The sequence below is a fragment of the Vanacampus margaritifer genome, chromosome 1 (genome assembly GCF_051991255.1).
Source record: "Vanacampus margaritifer isolate UIUO_Vmar chromosome 1, RoL_Vmar_1.0, whole genome shotgun sequence".
Taxonomy (NCBI): Eukaryota; Metazoa; Chordata; class Actinopteri; order Syngnathiformes; family Syngnathidae; genus Vanacampus; species Vanacampus margaritifer.
Window position 1 is genome coordinate 33,501,828 of NC_135432.1, and position 17,339 is coordinate 33,519,166.

General features: G+C 38.6%; 1 protein-coding gene across 6 annotated transcripts in view; it reads right to left on the reverse strand.

The window, feature by feature from the left end:
- The window catches only part of abcc4 (ATP binding cassette subfamily C member 4 (PEL blood group)), a 45,271-nt gene that overhangs the window by 9,976 nt on the left and 17,956 nt on the right, over positions 1 to 17,339 (reverse strand). For 4 of the 6 annotated variants that reach the window (XM_077549727.1, XM_077549717.1, XM_077549707.1 and 1 more), the window contains 11 exons: positions 16,524 to 16,618; positions 16,364 to 16,450; positions 15,131 to 15,227; positions 14,353 to 14,553; positions 14,127 to 14,264; positions 9,735 to 9,772; positions 8,898 to 9,001; positions 8,669 to 8,815; positions 8,342 to 8,421; positions 194 to 344; positions 2 to 121 (listed from right to left, as the gene is read on the reverse strand). In XM_077549727.1, the coding sequence (XP_077405853.1) occupies positions 2 to 121; positions 194 to 344; positions 8,342 to 8,421; positions 8,669 to 8,815; positions 8,898 to 9,001; positions 9,735 to 9,772; positions 14,127 to 14,264; positions 14,353 to 14,553; positions 15,131 to 15,227; positions 16,364 to 16,450; positions 16,524 to 16,618 (1,258 nt within the window). The remainder of the gene's footprint in view (position 1; positions 122 to 193; positions 345 to 8,341; positions 8,422 to 8,668; positions 8,816 to 8,897; positions 9,002 to 9,734; positions 9,773 to 14,126; positions 14,265 to 14,352; positions 14,554 to 15,130; positions 15,228 to 16,363; positions 16,451 to 16,523; positions 16,619 to 17,339) is intronic. The other 2 variants (XR_013289087.1, XM_077549740.1) reach the window with 1 other exon arrangement.

Here is a 17,339-nt window from a genome sequence, read left to right on the forward strand (position 1 = left end):
CCTGAGTGCAGATCCTGATGGTCGTCAAAGGCCTTTTGGAAGCGGCCCTCTGCTCTGAAGGCTCGAATAGTCCACAGGCCCTGCAGAGAGGAAGACAGGTGCGAGAAAACTGGACTCCGAGCTGCGGGAGAGGAGGGGAGCTCATTTGAACAATTATTCCGACACTAATTTAATCCCTGCGGGGGACACTCACTTGTGGACTCGAGACGTTTGATGTCTCTGGAGGTCTCCAGGAAGTAGCGCCGGAGGAAGAGGAAAACAATGAGTAAGGGGAGCACAGGAAGGAGAATCCAGGGAATCACACCCACCGCCACCGCAACCACCCCAAGAATTTGCAGAAAAACCTGAGTGCAAAAAAATACAAATTTAGCTGTTAATGTCTTTCTTTGAGAAAATAATTTGTGTCTAACGTGCATGAAATTCAGTTGGTTGGGGTGGAGGGGACTTAAAGCAACACAGCACTGAAAATTCATTGTCCATTTGATTAAGCAGTGTGTATAAACACTAATAGTACAAATATCAATGGCATACGAGTCCCTGGGAAAAAAATTCAGCTGATTACATGTCAAAATAATGACATTGCCTGCACGACGCCATCTTGGCCACTCACGTTCACTGTGACATAGCCTGTGGTCTCCGAACTCCTAAACATTTCACGTTTTTTTTTTTTTACAGAAGAGCTCAGTATTGTTCATTCGATTTGACATCATCATTGCTCTCCTTTTTTTTTTTTTTTTTTTAAAAAACAACAAATCAATTAAAAAATTTTTAATAAATGTTTTTTTTTTTTTTTAAATACATATACATATATATATACATATACACACACACATATATATATATATATATATATATATATATATATATATATATATATATACATACTTTATACATTAATATATTAACTATATACATTTCACGTTTTTTATGTTCTTCCTTTGAGAAAGAAAAATGCATTTACAGCAGCAGTGGTTGGCAAACGGAACCTCTCTGCAAGCCTCCAAAACAGATCTATAAAAAGCTCTACATCCAAAAACCGTGCTCGATACTATACCAACATCAATGTACTGCATCAAATCACACTCTGAAAATATGAGAAATAAAGTCGCAATACTTTTGACTTTTTACATTTGTTGCTGGTTGTATTATGAATGAGTTGAGCAAGGTTGATATATCATGTGTGTGCAATTAAATTCGTTGGAACTCTGCCAGCGGATGGTATGATAATGACTTCTCCACCATGTTGATTATGTGACAATGTGTGAAAGCAATATCCTTAGCTAATGCTCTCTACAAGTATCAAATATTTCACTATTATGAAAGAGTGTTTGATGTTCCACTGATGTGCAACTCAACACTTGTAATGCAACCGTGTGGCAACAGCAGAACTGATCTGCACCACAGAGTCACGTTTATCAAGTTTTTTTCGTTTTCGTTTTTTTTAAACACTCTAATGTAGAAAGTCTTCGATGCAACCACGATGATAGAAAACAGGTTATTTGTGTGTTATCTTGTCCCAAATGTTGTTTCTAACATTAATTGTGTGCAGATAAATGCATCAGTCCTTACATTACCTGGTGATAAAAAAAAATGATGAAGAATGACATTGACATAGCTAGGATTGGCCTGTAGGTAGAGTTTGCAGTCTTTAAAAAAATAAAATAAAATTGTCATACTTGTTCAAACCTGGCCTGACACTAGAACATAATTAAATGTGAGTCATGAGGTAGGATGATGACCTCTATTTTTAATTGATTGTACATTGTACTGTAATTCAACATCAAACCAGTAACATTTCGTGTTTGGCAACTTTCCAATATGAATAAGCATGCTACCAACATAGGAGCTTTGGCTAACGTCGGCCTGCATACAAGTGCATGCTGACATTTTTTGGAACTTTACATTTAAACACAGGAATGGGCCGGTACAGGATAAAAAGTTCATCAGGATTATCCAGAAGGAAAGAACTACATGACCCACAAGGCAATAATGCTTCTAGTGAATTTTTTGAAACAGCGATGGCAGGATGGGACGGGAGTCCTTTTCACTGAGAGCGGACGAAACAGGACTTTTGTTTTTTTTGCGGGAGTGGGATGGGACGGGAATGAAAATCCACTCCCGTGTCACCCTCTACTGTACAGCATGTTGCAACTTGCAACATGGTGTAAACTTTGGTCAGTGAGGGAGGGGTGGGGTGGCAGATGAGTGAAGTGAGGCTACATTAAAATATGGCTAGCAGCTTGCCTTAAACATCGCATACTCCATCTTTAACTGCTTTCACTCAGTCGAAGCAGTAAATTACGGTACTTACAAAGCCCAATTCCACTTAAGTTGGCACATTGTGTAAATCGCAAATATAAATAGAATGATTTGCAAATGCCTTACAACCTTGATTCAATTCAATACACTACAAAAATAAGAAAATTCATCTTTAAACTGTGTTGTTTTTTTTTGCAAATAGTCTCATTTTAAATTTGATGCTTGTGACATGTTCAAAAAAGTTGGGACTGGGCAACAAAATACTGCGAAAGGTGAGAAATGCCAAAAAATACAAATGAAATAAACACACAAAAAACAAAACATTTGTTTGGAACATTCCACAGATGAACAAGTTAATTGGAAACAGGTGAGTGTCATCAGTGGGAGAAAAATGACCATCCCTGCATGGCTCAGTTGTTCACAAGCAAGGACGGGGCAACGTTCTCCAATTTGTGAACAACTACTTGAGCAAAGTGTCCAACAGTTTACGGACATGTTTCTCAATGTACAATTCCCAAAAATAAATACAAGTATTATTATTTTGCTGATCTCTCTTTTTTTTTTTTTTTTTTAAATTAAAAAGCATTTGGTTTTACCTTTATTTTTAATATGTTATGAAAGCCCTGATTAGAAAATTCCCCACATCTGGCATTATGACTGAATGTTTAATGTTTCTAACAAAGCAATTGGTGTCAAAATCAGTAAGGAATTTGATAAATTAGGATTAATTTATCAGAGACAAACACAGTAACCTCAATCGTGACTCCCACTTCAAGATGGTGGGCTAAGTTTGCACATCCTCAACCAGCATATGCTTAAAGGTGCATTGTGCAGTTTAAAAAGGTAATAAATATTAAAGCTTTTTCTAAATCATGCATGCCCAGATAAGTATGAAGAGTCCTAACTGTTTTACTGACTGCACCTATCAGCTTTTATCTTCCCTTTATAGTAGAGTGTGCTGTCGAGTGAAAATGAGATCACAGTTGCTTAGGTATCAGGTAACAACCATCAGAAAACAGGTGAGCTGTGATTGGTCGTTGTCTGAGCCCTGAGCAACTGTGATGTCATTTTAGTTGACAACAAGTGGCAAAATGGCCACCCCCTGAGACTAACGTAATATTAAACAGAATGTCATGTTTAGACTAGTGAGGCCACATATAACATATTATTGTCAAGAAATGTTTAAGGTTGAATTCCACTTTAATCTATTGTTTATGTATGTCTATGGGAATAGCGCCTCGCTTATTCTACGCATTGTGTCAATGGAGCTCAGCACGGCCACATGCTGTATAATGTAAATGGTCAAATGGACTGCTTTTTATATAGCGCTTTAACTACATCGAATGACGCCCAAAACGCTTTACAGTGCCGCTTTACAGTATGGAACCGAACTCTCTGGGTTTGTTCTACTTTGAATAAATACTTTTGTGACCAGCTCAGCTTTTTCGCGCCTTAAGCCGCAATTTAAGCCTGTTTGGTCTGCCCCCCGATCCTTCCAAACTTAGTGAGTTTTTCCCCTGCTTAATAACTTAGCCAATTTAAGCAATGAAGGTGTCAGCCGCTGAGGACGCTGGCACATCCACAGCTTGGTAAGGCAGTTTCTGGCAACCTCACAGTCAAGACCGGTTTCCCACTGAACACACGTAGAGCATTATGAAGTGCAAATTACAAAAATGGAGACCCCGGATTGTTGAGCATCTAGTACATCAAGTAAAAAAGGGAAAGAAATTCACCTACAATGCTTCAACAATTTGTGTCTTCAGCTCCCAAACATTTATTGAGTGTTGTTAAAAGGAAAGGTGATGTAACTTAGTGGTAAATATGCCTTAACACTTTTTTGGAATGTGTTTCAGGCATCAAATTCAAAACAAGTGAATACTTGCAACAACAACAACAACAAAGTTATCAATTTTAACATTAAATACAGTACCTTGTCTTTATAACGTATTCTATTTAATATAGGATGAAAATATTTGCAAATTATTGTATTGCATTTTTATTGCCACTTTCCAAAACGTCTCAACTTTACATTGGAATTGTGGTTTGTATAAATAGAACAATTTATTGCATGTTGCTTCTTGTCAAATTGCTTTAAAGGTGTGCTGCAGTTGGCACGTCTTTTTGCAACACTGGACTTTCTGATGGTAGAACAGAGCAATACTTCACAATGTCTGAGAGTTGCAAAGGTCCTTGGGTAGCTTAAGCCTGCTCTCCCTGATTGTCATGTTTCTGTTTTCCCTTGCAGTTGCTGGGGAAACAGCTGAGGGGCGGAGCCTGCCAACACACCTGCTGCCAATTAGGTCATCAGGCAAAAAATAAAAGCCTGGCAGCAACAGAGAGGAGTGTCGGGTTATTGCTCCGTGACGCTACTCACCATACCTGACATTGTAATTCTGCTACCTTTCTAGTAGAGATGGGACAATGAAGCTTTGTGAAGCTTTTGAGGCTTTCGGCTGATTGATTTGGAAAAAGAGTCGAAGTTTCAAAGCCCCATAAGATAGATCGTACCGGTGACATCTGGTGGTCAGCTGGAGTCATAGCAGCTATAATCTTCAAAGTGATTCGCCTGATTGATTTATATTCCAACATAACACCAGTACATTCAGTCTTACATTTGTGTCTGTCTAATGATCATCAGGTACACATGGAAGTGTTGCAATATTTTGACACTGTACCAGTACTATGGTTCAATGTGATGTCCTGTTACTCATTCGATTTTTATAAACATAATTTGGATATGACACAAGTGCGCTGTGAAGCCAGATGACAAGTATTTCAACATCAGTCTTTGGGAGATGTGACTGAGGGTCTTGGAGAAGCGCTTATAGCAACTCGGTGGAAAATACTTGGGACAAGCCTGTATCTTCTACACACGATTTAAAAATAATGCATAATTGGAAACTTTAAATGCATCATTGTGGGAGTACTTTTGTTGGAAACATACCGAATAACTAACTTTTCCAGGTGAATATAAAGTGAAGCAAATGTCTACATGAGGGAATTGTGCGCCAAAAGGTTTGAATCAGTTACGTAATTTCCGGTCATCAGCACGTGATCACGGCGGTTTCATCGGGGCTTTTGATACATTGTTTCGAGCAGTCTGTCTCACTCGGCTGACACATGCTCCGGAGTCTCAGTGTCAAACGTCCCATCTCTACTTTCTAGCGGCAATCTTTCCTGGTGTTGTGGACACCACTAGTGAGTTGACTAGTAGCGTTTTTCGTTGATCTACTTTGTATTCCACACTCCTCTCCGTTTTATCCGCCCTACGGCGTGATCCTGTGTTTTCTTGTTTTTGCCCACGACGTACACTTTTTTGGAGTCGTCGCCTTTTGTTGAGTAAGCTTTTTGTCCACGTGCTGTGCGCTTTTTGTTGATTAAAATCATCCCTGCCGTGGTTCTCCTGCCTTCCTGCATTTGGGTCTTCCAACTCCATTCGTGACACTGATGTTTTGGAAAGTATGCATGTTTCTAGGTGATTAACACGTGACACGGGTAATTGAGCCAGAATTATTGGTCCTACAAAAAGTGAGTAAATATATCTACGGTTCATTTACACTGCGATTGGCTGGCAACCAATTCAGGGTGTACTACTGCCCGAAGCCAGCTGGGATAGGCTCCAACGCCCCCGCGACCCTTGTGAGGAAAAGCGGTTAAGAAAATGGATGGATAGAGGGTACATTTACATTATTCACATTCCTGTAGCTACTAGTGCTGTCACTATCAAATATTTTTAGAATCCATTAATCCATTGATTATTCAACAAATTAATTGACTAATCTGATTCATTTTAATTTTCCATTAAAGTGTATTACAAAAACATTTTTCCCATCGATTACTGTTTAATAACTAATGATTGTTGGCTATTTCGTACTTTGTGTAGTGATTAAGAAAAGGGGGATCGATGTTGTACTGTGTTACCGGTCCAGTCATTGTTTTTGAAAGTAAAAACAGATATTTGCAAATGTATTATTTTGATTAAACACAGAAGATAATTGGTCTACAGAAATCAGTGAACAATTACTGTTGATATGCTGAAATCAGAGGACTTGGAGTTTGGACAGTTCTGAATAAATAAAATGGCTCCAAACGATTAGTCCATTATTAAAATAGTTGTCACTTATTTTGATAATTGATTACTTGTTAAATAATCAATTAATTTTGACAGCTCTAGTAGCTACGCAAATGTCTTATTTGATACTGCAGTTGAGCTAACTTATCTAGTGGTAACTTCTAAGGGAATTCATGGTGATTTTTAAAAATATAGTCAGCAGGTCATGTGCACTTTCTAATATAAAAAGCATATGAAATTTCTCTACCACAGTTGTCAGTGATGCAGGGAGTCAGTGACTTCTCCAGTCAAGGTTCACATGTCCCATGAATGTGTGGTTTGAAAAAAAGATCCTGCGTCCAACTTTTATATGAAAGTTTTGATGACTGCGACTGGCTGGCAGCTAGTTCAGGGTGAACCCCGCCTCTCGCCCAAAGGCAGCTTGAAAAAATACAGCACACCCACAAACCTAGTGAGGGTAAGCGGTTCAGAGAATGGATGGATGGATATCTTGATGAGAAGTATTTATTTTATCAGGTAAATGGGGTAGATGCCACGGACTTCTGACTTTCACACATCAGCGCCGTTTCCGGCCACTGCTGGTCGAGTTCCAACACTCGCACCCCACCCCTGCGCAACCCGCCAACCGCGCGCTCCCGTCGATGGGCGTCTCAGCTCTCTGAGATTACAACGACAGACATACTACGCACCCGTAGACAGGAACGCGCAACCGAGGAGCACAAAGGCGGAAACGCAAGCACTGGGACGCAGCCTACACGTTGCAAACCGGAACCGGAAACAAAGCTGATGTGTGAAACCCGGAAGTCGGAAGTGCCGCCTCCTCCGTGGCATATACCTATTGTAGCAGTTGAACGTTAATTAACTCATTCACTGACATTGATGGCTATAGACGTCAAAATATTTGAACTATTCCTATTAGTTTAACATTTTTTTCCCCACTTTTGTTAAGAGTATGAAAACCTAGAAGAATATTATTGTACATTGCATTGTATTTAGAACAGATATAACATTTGTGATTAATCGTGAGTTAACTATTGAAGTCATGCGATTAATTACAATTACAAATTTTAATCGCCTGTCGCCCCTAATTTTTTAATAATTTAATCACCTGATGCCCCCTTATTTTTAATAATCTTTTCTTTAAAAAAATAAAAATAATATACCTTTTTTTTTTTTTTAAATGTCTAGGTTTTCATACTCTTGTTAACAAAAGTGGGGGAAAAGTTAAACTAATAGAAACAGTTAAAATGATTTTTTTGACGTTATAGCCGTCAATGGCAGTGATTGAGTTAATGGTGTTTTAGTTTCATAAGGTTAAACTCTGACAAGGACTTGTGATATATGTGCTGATATGCTAGCCTTACATTCAAGTTTAAAATAGACCATCACATTGCTATCACACCACAGGCAGATAAAATAGATTGCCACGATAAAAAGCAGAACAAAAATTCCTAGTTATTTTTCATTTTTATAGACAACACGCAAGCTAACAAACAAATTGTTCTTGCTCCCATTTTTCATGATCTGAACTGAAACATCTAAGACTTTTTCTACATACACAAACTGCCTACTTCTCTCAAATATTGTTTACAAATCTAAAATATTGTCACTGAGACTCACCAGAAACTTGATGTAACAGGTAGATGGACAAGAGTACAAGAAATATTTGAAATAGGCCTTTTTGTGTATATGGAAAACTCTTAGATCTTTAACCAGTCATTTACAATAAGTACACGGGATTGAATGTCTGGAATTCTTAAAAGACACAAAAAACATCCCCAGTGTTGAATAAGGTAAGTTCAGATCATGAAAATATGAAGCAAAAGCTTCTCCTTTTCGACAACTGCATGCTTACAGTATATTTTTTTAACAATGCTGCAACAGATTTTCACTGTTCCTGTGACAGTGACAATAAAATGTTATTTTATTTTGTATAGCTATGAAACTCTGGCAGAAGAATGAGTTTGTAGACAACACCTAGTTGACTTAATTGTTGACTTGATATCATACCTGAACAAAGTCAACAAAGGTCCATGGCATCATGGAATCCAGCAGGCCGATGTCCTTTGAAAACCGGTTTAAAACTCTGCCTGAGATCAAGACGGCACACAAAAGCACCATTTATACCCAGCAGTGTATAAATTAGAAAGCATTAAACGTTTGACTGGTAGTGTGTAGCCTGCCTAAACCTCTGCAAAACAAAGGGCAAATATGAGATGAACAACTTGGTACAAACATGAATAAATACTTTAGACTATCTATTTTATGAAGATCTCATATACCCACAATCTAGTTTTTTTTTTTTTTTTTTTTACTTTATCACAGATAGTAGCTCACCAATGGGGTTGATGTCAAAGAAGCGCACATGAGTGCGAAGGATGGTAGAAAACATGCTGTTGTGCAGGGCCTGTGAACATCTCACCAGCATGTTGAACATCAGTAAAGTCCTCACAAAACCAAAAATAACGGTGACGGCTGTCAAACCTGTGAAAAAGTCCCACTTAGTAGTTTTGTGCCGAGCAAAGTGTACGTGTGTGCAAAGAAGCTGGCTGGATGTACACGTTACCTCCATAAATGCCCAAGTAGAAATCAAGGTCAAGCTCTTTGTCAACTTTGGTGACATTGTGGCCCGTGGTGCTGTTGGTGTCCAGTTTGCTTTGCTCGTCAGCCCTGATGACATCAAACATTGACAAATCAGGGATGCTACTTTGCTAACTTTTGCGCACTCTAGACCCACTTGACAGTTACTATGCTGTAGGCGGGACCGGATTTACTGTATTTAGTGATGCTAATACGTACACAGGTACTGTACACCTCTGCTAGTCAGTTGTTTTATTGAGTGCTGAAAGTTGAGCATGAACACCACTGCTATTATTTAATTTGGGCTGTGTTCTATGTATATGAGAATGAAAGTATACGTTGGATAATCACGAATGCCAAATTTCAAAAAGCACAGAGTACATTGCCATTATTCAATGGATACGAGCTTCGCGTCTTAAAAGAATGAGATATGCATATGGCTCATTATTAATTCATTAGTTTGTATCTGACTTTGCATTGGCAAGCATGTAACGTATTATTGGATATGCAACAACGATAGGCATTCATTGTTTATCTGGATTGTACCAATGGCAAATTCAAACATTCAAATAAATTATTAACGCATTATGGTCAAATAGCCATGTTACATTTGTTTCCAGTTACAAATTAGTTATTCAAACTCGTACTTGTTTCCTGTTGGAACTCTTCTCTTAAAACAACAATTTGATTATATTCATATAGTAACAAACCACCTTGCCCCCAATAAACTATTGAAAAGTAAACTGGCAGTGTCTTTCAAGTGTGCCTAATGTCATAAAACATATAATAATGCACCTTGTGAGGGTGTGGTCCCTCTACATACCAGTAAGCCAGCCACCAGTCCTGCAAAATGTACGCCACCTGCAAAATGTATTGTTAGTGTGTTTCACTGCATCTCCCACATTTCTATTTTCGGATCATAGGGAACTACAGTTAATACTCATCAAATTCCAAGAATTAAATCAATCACACCATTTACTAATTTTCTAAAGTCAGGGTGTCGAGCAGGGCTTGACATGAACTTTTCTGCTCACCAACTATTGTGGCAAGTGTTTTTTTAGAGTTAATAGCAACTCAGCATTTTTACTAGCAACGGTTTCCTTGTGGGAAAATAGGGATTATGTGCAACAAAAGGCATTCAGTAAAACAGTTTGAAGCACTTTCTTCCAGTTCAGGTGATTGCCGAAGCAACTGTAGAAATTTGAAATGTCTACTGTAGTTTTTTGCTTTACACAAGATGTCTTGACGAGATACCAAAGATGATCACAACCGAATTTAGACTTCCTGTTTAGATATGTCATATATATATATATATATATATATATATATATTAGGGGTGTTAGAAAAAATAGATTTGGCAATATGTCGCGATATTACAGCGCGCAATTCTCGAATCAATTCGATATGCGGCCAAATTGATTTTTAAAATCATTTTTTTATGGGAATATTTAACAAAACATCTTACTTAGGGTTAGGATTCACACATTAAGTATGGAAGATATATATAAATAAATTATATAAAACCATCTTGTCACCAGCCAGTAGTTAGGCAAGTTATCACAGCACGCACAATAAGACCACCAACCTGCTTTCTGGGTTTGGGAATTTGGACATGTTACGTTCCACACAAAGCAGGTTATGTTATTATGATTAAAGGTGACTATGTCATACTAAGAGCCCTGTGCACACTCACATCACAAGACTAACAAAATGTTAATTGCTACAGGTCATGATCACGTATTCAGCTTTATAAGGCAGTCTGTCTGGTTATGCTGCTTTTATTTAAAAATCTGCATCTTAAACAAGCTTCTTTCAATATTTTTCTTTTGGACGCTGCACCAATATAGAACATGTGCTATCAGTTTTGTTTAGGAGTTTCAATAAGTACTTCAAATTTTTAAACCTTTTACCTCATCCACCCGGGACAAAACATGCACTGAATCAAGACTAATCTAGCTTTCTGACAGACTTAAAAAATAGAGTGCAGGCTGAAGTTTGTTTGATGCAGTTTGGTGTCCATTTATTTTTAGCAAACACCTCCAGACTCCACGTTTTATTTAACAAACTGAATCTTTGTTTATAATACACGGAACATAATATTTATTCGCACATCTATACGTAGACTGTGAAAGGTCAACTTTTTTTACCCAAAGAATGTACTGTATGTGTTTATGTAGCAGTATTGTCAACTTGTTAGACTCTGCTGACTTCATGAAGTCCTGAAACGTCACCGGCCACATTAGACTGGTGAAGGCTGAAGTTTAATTAGAACCAGTTGTCTTGTGCCCATTTAGTCGCAATGCTTCCTCCATGACTAAAGTACAATTCATAGCTACAATTGTTTCATGGGTTCATTGCTTTCCCTTTCAGCAGTGACATCAGCAAAAAGGGATCACAAAATCGCCAATGTGCGCATGGGAGTTGTACTGCCGTAGTCTTCGATTGCGATGGGTTTATTAGTACAGATGCTGTTTGCGGAAATTACAGATCAATATACCGTATACATTAGGGTGCATCAAATTTGAATTGGAATTTCTAATGTGAAAATGTGAATTTGGCTGGCACTGCATTTTGATCCAATTATCAAAAAAATGGCTAACAAAAATTTTGAGGAAATCTATTGAAATTTAGGGGTGCCACCAAACACACAAACTTTTGCAAAAATATGTTTTTTAAATGACATTTTTAGTTTAATTATCCAAAGTTCACTGGAAATACAGTACAGTTTTTAACAATAGTATATTATTTTGGGTCATCAAAACGCTTAACTAATTTGTCCTGTAGACATAATGAAAGGAGGTCAATGGGGCATGCCTGTGTGGACTTGGTCTAATTTTTATTTTGAAGTAGTGATGGAAATTAGACACATATAAAGTTGAATTGATTTATTGTTACACAATACTAACACACATTGAGGAACAATCTATTTTTAGTGGCTAACTAATAGAAGAATAAAAGTGTATATTAACTAAACCAGGGCTCACCAATTCTGGTCCTCGAGGTCCAGAATCCTGCAGGTTTTACATGTTTTCGCCTACTAACACACCTGATACTAAAGGTCAGGATCGTTATCAGGCATGCTGATGAGCTGATTATATGAATCAGGTGTGCCAGTGGGCGGAAACATCTAAAACCGTCAGGTCTCCGGACCTCAAGGAGGTGAATTGGTAAACCCTGACCTAAACTTAATTGCTCAGTCAGTGACAGAGTCCCCTCCACTTTACCATTGCATCACCCACTCACCCACCGGATATGTCTCCCCTGAGAGTAACCATGCTATTCAGGGATTAGCTTGCATTTGCAGCTGCGGAGGTTGGGTTGTTGGCTGCGGTGAAGTACTACCTGCAGCACATTCCGCAGATGCTGCTCCTTCTTGTCCCCCATGCCCCAACCGTCGCTATCTAATGTCACTGACACAGACATTGGCTCGTCACACACACGGAGAGTGAGAGAGAGATTACTATATCTATACTTATCAGTGACTTGCAGTGAGCTCTTGGTTTGGGTAGGCAGGCAGTCGCAAATTGAGACGCACACACCAATTACAAATTTGTGTGTCGGCAGGCGAGTGTGCAACGTATCCTAGAGTGACCATATTTTTATTTCCCCAAAAAGAGGACACTCAGCCTGACCTCGAGATACTTGAGACTCAGATACAAGATGCCATACATTCAAACTATTTTAACATATGCCTCTTCTGTATGGGTAGAAAAGAAAACAAAAAAAACATTACTCTCTTTTGAAGTCTTATCCATTTTTGCTCTGCATTCTTTTTTTAAAAATGTATTTATTTTTTTGTTTTACTTCGAGCGGGGTTTGTACTCATTGCCTCCGGTGCATCAGCTTAACATTTGCCGCTCAGCTAAAGTTCTGGGCCACCATCAGCCAGTACGCAGTCTGCCAGCCACAGTAAAGTGTACGTTGCAGTCTCCCATTTGCCGCATAACGAAAAACTGACAATTTCAAACCCGCCCGGACAAAAAAAAGAATGTTATAAAGTGAATATCTCCCTGTAAATTTTTGCCATTTTAGCCTTCAAAATGTTTTTCTTTTAACTGTCAAGATTTTTTTCATTTAATATCCAACAGCGTTAAAAGAAAAACCTATTGGCCCAGCTTACAGATATGACAGTGTAATGTACTTATACTACTCGCCAATAAATGGGTCATTACTAGTAGCTATTCTTTGCCATTTTAGCTATGAAACGTTTTTTTTTCCTTTAACAGTCAAGAATTTATCATTTAATATCAATCAGGGTTTATTATACTATAAGAAAAACCTACTAGTCAATCTTAACATGTTATGATGTAACCATTTTTTGAATAGGTTTGTTTAACTAGCCTAACTGTGGTTAGCAAACGTATATAAAGGCCTCTATGAAAAAATATATTATATAAGTATAAAAGTAAAAATTAAAAACACACAACAGAACAGATGGTAAAATGTAGTAAGACTATACATACCCAACTGAAACAATGAAGGTCATTGACCACAATTTACTAATAGTAAAATATATATATACAGTATATATATATGTATATTGTGGCACCCCTAAACCATCATATATTGGGAGAAATATTTTGCATGTGTAATTTCTTGATATATTGGAACACTTTTGGCTCCCAAGTCATGTAGAAAAAAAAGTTTTTTGATGCACCCTAGAATACATACAATCCAACCGCCAAAGTGGCTAGTGAGGGTGACGGACTTGCCCGTCACTGATGAAATTCACTCACATTTGGCAGGGTGGTTGGCGTTAATGTCAAGACCTGGTCGTGAGCAAGCTGCAGCCTATACCAACTGACTTCAGATAAAAGGCAGACTACAGCCTAGACTGGTTGCAGCCTGTACTAAAGCCAGGCAAGTGTAGCACTACACCATCAATGGCCAGGGCTGGACTGTGTCACAAAAAAACAAACATCCCTGGCATTTTGATTTAGGATTTGATGTTGATTTGTTCGGTTTGCTATCTATCTTGTAAAAACGATTAATGGGTTGCGCCCTTTAAATTGTGGGCCAGTCCGTTGGGGTGAAATTGAGCAAAAATAATAATTACATAGCACCGCATTCGCCCTGTATACCTGTTAGCCAGTCTAGCCCTGTCAGTGACTCAAAGAACTGCATTGAGATGGAAATAGATTTCCATTATGGTTTCTAAAAATGATTTCCATTCCTGGACCTGTAAGTGTGACTAAGCAGTTTTCCTTTTCCTTACCTGAGCCAGAACATTCAGGAGCATCACAACGGTCACAAACAAAATGCTGACACCAGCTCGCATGTACTTCATGTACATACTAAATCCAATGGATCCCTGTGCACGAGTCTCTTCTGGCACCGTGTGCACTGGTTCAGCCTGGGTATGAAAGAACAGTAATGCCGCACCAGCAACTTGACAGGTTTCACCTTTTGAGATATTTTTGAAAAACAATCATTGTACAAACTGCTAAATGTTCTCCATCCTGGACCGAATGCACGGAAGAGGCCTGAGACCGCACTGAGTTCTGGGACAAAGTCCGGCTTCGGGAGGAAAGGTCTGAGGGAGGCTTTTGGGGCTCCTCCTCCTCATCCTTCTTCAGGAGTGAGGTGAAATCCACTCCGGACTGCTGTAGCTCCGTGTACGTCCCCTTGGCCACCATGTGACCCTGGAACAAATATAGATAAGTGCAATTGATTCATTATTGTGCGTGCATACCAGTGCTGGAAGCATCATCACATGTCAGGTGGCAAGACTAAAGCCATACAAATGATAGCCAATGTGCTATATGCACACTTGACACTTCCAGACTCTGTTGCTACTAAACAGACTTTTAGGTTAGCTAGAGTACTTTTTAGTAGCCTCAACAACAAGAACCATACAAAAATATATTGATTCATGATTAATTCGTGTGTGATGTTTGCACCATTTTTTTCATTCTTGTAGTTTCTAAAGCTGACTTCCATGCAGCCGTCGTTTTACAATACAGCTGTGACTGAATAACTATAAGGCCCCGTTGTAGACCACCTTAGGTCTACGCCATCTGTGATGGACTTCAGCTTAACTACAACCATAAACATTATATGTAGCGTAGAAGATGAAGTGATGGGTTGTTAGTTTTGCCTTTCTGCCTTTCCACAAAGTGTCTCTAAGTGGGGTAAAAACATGAAGCTGATTTGTGCTAAATAAAAGTATGAAATTATTTAAGGTTGTGGACATTGTAACTTGCATTTGAATGCACAAACCTCTTTGAGGACCACAATCTGGTCTGCGCCTTTCAGGTACTGGAGTTGGTGGGTGACCAGGATGCGGGGTTTGCTCTTCAGCATGCCACAGATGCACCTGGGTTGAAAATAAATGGTCGACAATGAAACAGTGTAGATCAGGAGTATGTGTAACCCCTGAATTATGTGAGCACACTGGAGCTTCATGGAGACATTTAAAATACATTGCCCAGATCAATAACCTGTGGCAGAGCTCACATGACTGATGAAAACGAAGTGAAACTGCTAGTGAGTCTAAATATTGGTTGTGTATGTTAAAATTAAGGAAACAAAATAAAATGTGTGCTAAATGCTACTTTGGGAGAATGGACAATACGTATGAGCAAGGGGTTATTGATGGTATGACAAAGGTTCGGGAGTACACAAGCCAAAAAAGGTTGGGAACTGCTGGTGTAGATATTTGCTGGACTTGAGTCTGTGTTCTTTTGTTATGCAACAGTGCTCAGGAAAAGCCATTGTGAGCACATCAGGACCAGCACCGCACCTCTTCCTGTCTTACTTCAAACACATTCCTTGTCTCTATCTATTCTACACATTACTTTGTTTCTCCAAGTCCTGACTAATATACCTATAGACTTACATGGGTGTTTTTTCTAAATATTTCTCGCCACATAAGGTCAATGAAATCTGTCCACACTGATGAACCCTTAATAAAACAACAAAAAATACTTTATTTGAATGAAAGCAAGTTCACAAATGTCTACAATACTACACAGATGCTGTCTATGCAACCAACAGTGCTGTAGCCCTACATTTAAGGCCATTTTAGCTAGGGGTGTACCGATCAGGATTATATGTTGCAGATTCAGATACCAATCATCCATGATCAACCAAAATGTCAACAATTGACCCCCCAAAAAAAGAAGAAAAAAAGTAAATACACCGATGAAGTAGAGTTACCCCTGAAATAAACCATAAAAGATACAAGTTTCCAAAACAATTAATTCTAGAAACTGAATTAAAGCCGCAAACTCACAGGGGCAAAAAACAAAACAAAACTGTTTTCCCTTTCTTAAATGTTTGAACAAACTGCAAGGCATGTATATTTTTTAAATACTCCCATTTGGGCAAAAATAAAAATGCTAGAACACAAAAAATAGCCAAAGTGGGTAAATATTTCCTTGGTTCTCTTCCTTTTGCAATACAGTACAGTACTACTGTATTTATTAATGTGATGCAATTTTGCATTCTTACTGTTCAAAGAGATGCCTTCCGACTTCAGCGTCCACAGCACTGAGAGGATCATCCAGGAGGTAAATATCGGCATCCTGATACACAGCTCTGGAGACACACAAGAATCCACTGAATAGTGTGACACTGGGGCATGCAATGAATGACTCATCATGTGCATTACCTGGCCAGGTTGACACGAGCCTTCTGCCCCCCACTGAGTGTGGCACCACGGTCCCCAATCAGCGTCAGGTCTCCATCTGGGAGCAGCTCCAAGTCCTGCACAACAGCGTGGCACAAGCGGCCAGTCATACAAACCCTAATTCTAATTAAGTTGGGATGTTGTGTATTATGTAAATAAAAAGAGAATACAATTGTAATGTATTCAACTGAATACTTTAGAAAGAGATGATATTTAATCTTCAAAATTATATTTTTGTTTTGTTCTGTTTACAAATAATCTTATTTAAGATGCAACAGGGGCTGTGGCAATATCTATTATTTATTTATTTAATTAATTGATGAATTATAACTATTTACACAATTATGCCAGTCAAAGTCACGGGCATTCATTGTTGGTTTTCGGCCTTACCGCTAACATTCAGAGATTTCTCCAGATTTTCGGAATCTTTTGATGATATTATGGACCATAGATTATTAAATCCCTAAACTCCTTGCAAATGTGCACTGAGAGACATTGTTCTTAAACTGATGGGCTATTTGCTCACACAGTTATTCACAAAGGGGTGAACTCGGCCCATCCTAGCTTGTGAACAACTGGGTCTTTTGATGATGCTCTTTTTATAACCAATCATGACACTCACATGTTTCCAATTAACCTGTGAAATGTTCCAAATAGGTCTTCTTTTTCTTTTCCTTTTGGCTTTTCCCTTCAGGGGTCGCCACAGCGAATCAGTGGCCTCCATCTAACCCTGTCCTCTGCATCCTCTGCTCTCACACCAACTACCTTCATGTCCTCTTTAACTACATCCATAAACCT